At 53.3% G+C, this 4,099-nt stretch overlaps 1 protein-coding gene across 1 annotated transcript in view; it reads right to left on the reverse strand.

Annotated features, from left to right (window-relative positions):
• LOC105557610 overlaps positions 1–3,951 on the reverse strand; it is a 7,302-nt gene extending 3,351 nt beyond the window's left edge. Inside the window, exon 1 of the mRNA XM_012004890.1 lies at positions 52–3,951. Coding sequence (XP_011860280.1) covers positions 52–3,951 — 3,900 coding nt within the window. The remainder of the gene's footprint in view (positions 1–51) is intronic.
• Between the last annotated feature and the right edge of the window lie 148 nt (positions 3,952–4,099).

The raw sequence follows: 4,099 nt of genomic DNA on the forward strand, positions 1-4,099 counted from the left end.
CCCGGAGCGGAGCGCGGAGAGCTCCCTGGAAAAAACTTCTGCCTGGATCACTTTGAGCCAGAATTGTCTGGCTTTATGATACTCGGACGCGGTGACCGCGTAAGGAGCGGTCTTCATTTGGCTGGAAACGCTTCGTACACCTCGACAACTCTCCACAAACCGCTGCACGTAAGCAGTGACTCGAATCAATTTGGGCCACCAAGAAAATCGGCCAGCCAAGTCCCATTGCGGGGTGCAGGCATCACATGTAGCGCCAAGGACCGCGGCCCGCCGCTCCTCGCCATGAGCCTCCACTCCAACGACGCCGGCGGGCGGCCCTGGCCACTCCGCAGAGCTCAAGATCAACCATGGAGGACCCGACCACCACAACGGATGGCTCACCAGATCGGATCCAAGCAACCCACGCGAGGCACAGTCAGCCGGATTCTCGTGGGTGTTGACGTAATGCCACGTGGCAGAAGGCATCCGGGTTTGAATGCTGGAGACGCGATTTGCCACGAACGTCTTCCAAACCGATGGATGCTTGCTGAGCCACGCGAGAGCGACCGTGGAATCCGTCCAACAATGAATAGGTGCCGACTCAACCCTGAGCGCAGAGACTACAAATTCGATTAACCTAGTGAGCAGGAGTGCAGCAGACAGTTCGAGTCGCGGAACGGTTAAATTTTTGAGGGGTGCGACCTTGGATTTACCGGCCAACAAGGTCACGGTGACTGGGCTGGAGGATGACTCCACACGCGCATACACAACAGCGGCATAAGCGACAGTGGATGCATCAGCGAATCCGTGAATGGACATTTGACAAGTGTCGGAGCTCCATCCCGTCCAGCGAGGGATTTGAACAGTGCGCAGGACCGGGAGCTCTAAGTAAATCTTTCTCCAGCGCTCTAGCACCGACGCCGGAATGGGAGAATCCCACTCGAGCCCGAGCTTCCATAGCTCTTGCATGAGGATTTTCGCAGCAATTATGGCTGGCGTGACCCACCCTAAGGGGTCGAAGAAACGAGCGATGACTGATAACACCTGTCGCTTTGAGACAGGAACTGGCGTAGATACCTCTACGTTGAATCGGAACCAATCACGGGCTGGACTCCAAGTAACCCCCAACACCTTAAGATTATCATCAAGACGGAAAGGCACCTCCTGAGCGAGCCCGCTATTGGACGGATCAATATCAGCTAAAAGCTCAGGTCGATTGCTCGACCACTTGCGCAACTCAAAACCCCCCTTTTTGAGTAGCGAACACAACTCCGTGCGTGCCTGGATGAGAGTCGGTTGATCATCAGCGCCGAACAACACATCATCGACATATGTGTTGTCGGTCAATATGGAAGACGCGCGCGGATACGTTACTCCTTCATCCTGTCGCAGTTGGACAAGAGTGCGAAGAGCGAGAAAGGGAGCACTAGCTGTGCCATACATCACAGTGTTTAATTCGTATTCTTGAATAGCATTGTTGTGATCAACCCAAAGAATGTGCTGATAGCATCGATCGCGAGGATTAACCACAATCTGACGGTACATCTTGGTGATGTCCGCTGCGTAAACGAATTTAAACTGGCGCCATCTGAGCAAAACCGATGACAAGTCCGCTTGTAATTTCGGACCAGTCAAGAGATGGTCGTTCAATGACGACCCGTTAGCGGTGACGCTAGACGCGTCGAAAACGACTCTTAATTTGGTGGTCTTGCTCTCCGAGCGGAGTACCGGATGATGCGGAATAAAAACTGTCTGATGTGAGTGCGACTGTGGCGCGGCCACCAGTGACATATGGCGCAGACTTTCGTATTCTGAGAGAAACTCCTGATACTGTTGCCTTAAGTCTGGCTGAGCATCAAGTCTGCGCACCAGTGAGCGCAGCCGCCGTTCAGCCACGCCGCGCGAGTCGCCTATATCGAGTGGAGGATCGGATCGGAAGGGCAGGCGGACGACGTATTTGCCATCAGGGTCGCGCGAATGAGTTTCCGCGAAATGCCTTTCACAGCGATCGTCGTCCGGCGAGAGTAGTGCCTGTGAAGGGATCTCCTCAATCTCCCAAAATTTTTGAAGGTCGCGATCGAGAGAACAAACACCAACACTGATATGAGGCAAGGCTGAAGTTTCACCCTGCGGACTTACAGAATGGGTCGAACTAATGTCCACCTTGGCCGTCGGACCCGACAGGATCCATCCTAAGTGCGTGTTTATCGCGCTTGGTTGATTTGATGCTCCGCATCGTGCACCGACTAACAATCTGCTGTATAAATCGGATCCGATAATTAAGTCAATGGGTTCGCTGCTTAAGGGGTTGAGGTCCGCCATTTTGAGCTCTGACAAGTGATGCCACTGAGTGACCTCGGACGTGAGACGAGGGGTGTAATTAGTGAGAGAGGGAAGGATATATGCGGTCGTATTGAAGGAGGGCGTTAAACTGTCTCTGGGCGAGATGCTTATTTCAGCTGCCGCACGGCAGGCATTGGTTTGTATGCAGTTTATTCCTGACATGATTACGCGAGTGCGTATCCGACGGACACGCAAGTTTTGAGCGGTTCGTTCCGTCATAAGTGTGACCTCTGACCCGCTGTCAAGTAAAGCTCTGACTGTTACAGCGCGCTCACTTGAGGAACGCACTGTAACCGTCGCGGTAGAAAGTATCACGGGCTTCGGCGCAGTAGTCAGTGATACGAACGCATAGTGGGATTCCGACGGGGAGTTAGTGGTTGAGGTCGGCGACGAAGCCTCAAGCGCTGCAGGCGGAGATGAGGCGACGGTTTGCTGCGAAAGCGGAGTGTCAGCATGCAAAAGCGTGTGATGCCTTGCATTACACACGCGGCAAGTAAATTTACTTCGACATTGTTCTTCAGAGTGACTTGATCCGAGGCAATTGACACACCGCTTTAAATTCACCACCAGTTCACGCCGCTGACAGGGGCTTTTCGCACCGAACCGTGGACAGCGATTTAAAAAATGTAACTGTTTACATACAGGGCATGAAGACGTGGCAGCCGCGACCGTGGTAGCATTCGTTACGCTCTGAGCGCGCGATTTCGGCGGCTCGTAAGGAGCAATCTCATCGAGAGCATGCGCGCGCGACGACAGAAAGCGAAGCAAGTCCTCGTAGGACGGCGGCGAATCCGTGTCAACAATTTTCAATTTCCACGCCCGACGCGTGGTGAGGTCTAAGCGCTGGGTAACTAAAAATACGACCATGTCACTCATCATCTCCTCGGGGGTGCGCTTTAGCAAACGGAGCGCACTTATCGCCCGCTCAACTTGATCGCGAATGGCATGAAGCTCGCGTGCTGATTCTCGAGACATGCCCTTTAAATTACACAAGGAAGAAACGTGAGTCTCAATTAACCTTCGCTTATTTTCATAACGCTCATGCAGCGCTTTCCATGCAACCTCAAAGTTGTCCGCGGTGATGTTTATGCCTGAAATCGCTTCGCGCGCCTCGTCCGTTAAACTAGATACAAGAAAATGAATACGACTGAAATTTGATAAATCGCGGTTGTTAATGATGAGCGCGGTGAATCGGTCGCGAAATGACTCCCACTCCTCGGCCTTTCCAGCAAAGGGAGGGAGCTTAATCGGCGGCAGTTGTGTTCGCGAAAATAGACTTGTTTCAGGGGCCACAACCGAGGACGCGCTCGGAGACTTATCGACTTTGATGGTAGGCTCCACCTCCTCCAACGCTTCGTGCATGTAATCCAGCGTTTCCTGACAAATCTCCTCGTGTTTCTCGAACACCCGGGCCGTGAAGTAGTCCTGCGTCCTCCGTTGCTCCAAGGGGGTCAGCACTAGGAGCTGCGAATGCTGCTGCCGGCACGTCTCCCAGTTCCCTTTTAAGCTGGAGATGCGCGAACGTACCTTGGCGGGCGTTAAGTTGTTACGCCCGATCTTCTTAAAATTCGATAAGGCATTTGCGAGCAACCCGCACGTCACCTGCTGCATCGCCAGAACGCTCTCCATGGTAGCAGCTCCGTACTTATTCACGTGCTCCACGAGACACGCCTGCAGCACGGCTCGACCACGTGTCTTCGTGCACTGTTCACCTCACGACGAATGGTTTCACCTTCCTTTTCCACTAACATTTGCCCATCCGGCTCGAAGGACCAAA

The sequence above is a fragment of the Vollenhovia emeryi genome, unplaced genomic scaffold, assembly GCF_000949405.1.
Source record: "Vollenhovia emeryi isolate VEMERY1.0 unplaced genomic scaffold, V.emery_V1.0 DF939445.1, whole genome shotgun sequence".
Classification (NCBI taxonomy): domain Eukaryota; kingdom Metazoa; phylum Arthropoda; class Insecta; order Hymenoptera; family Formicidae; genus Vollenhovia; species Vollenhovia emeryi.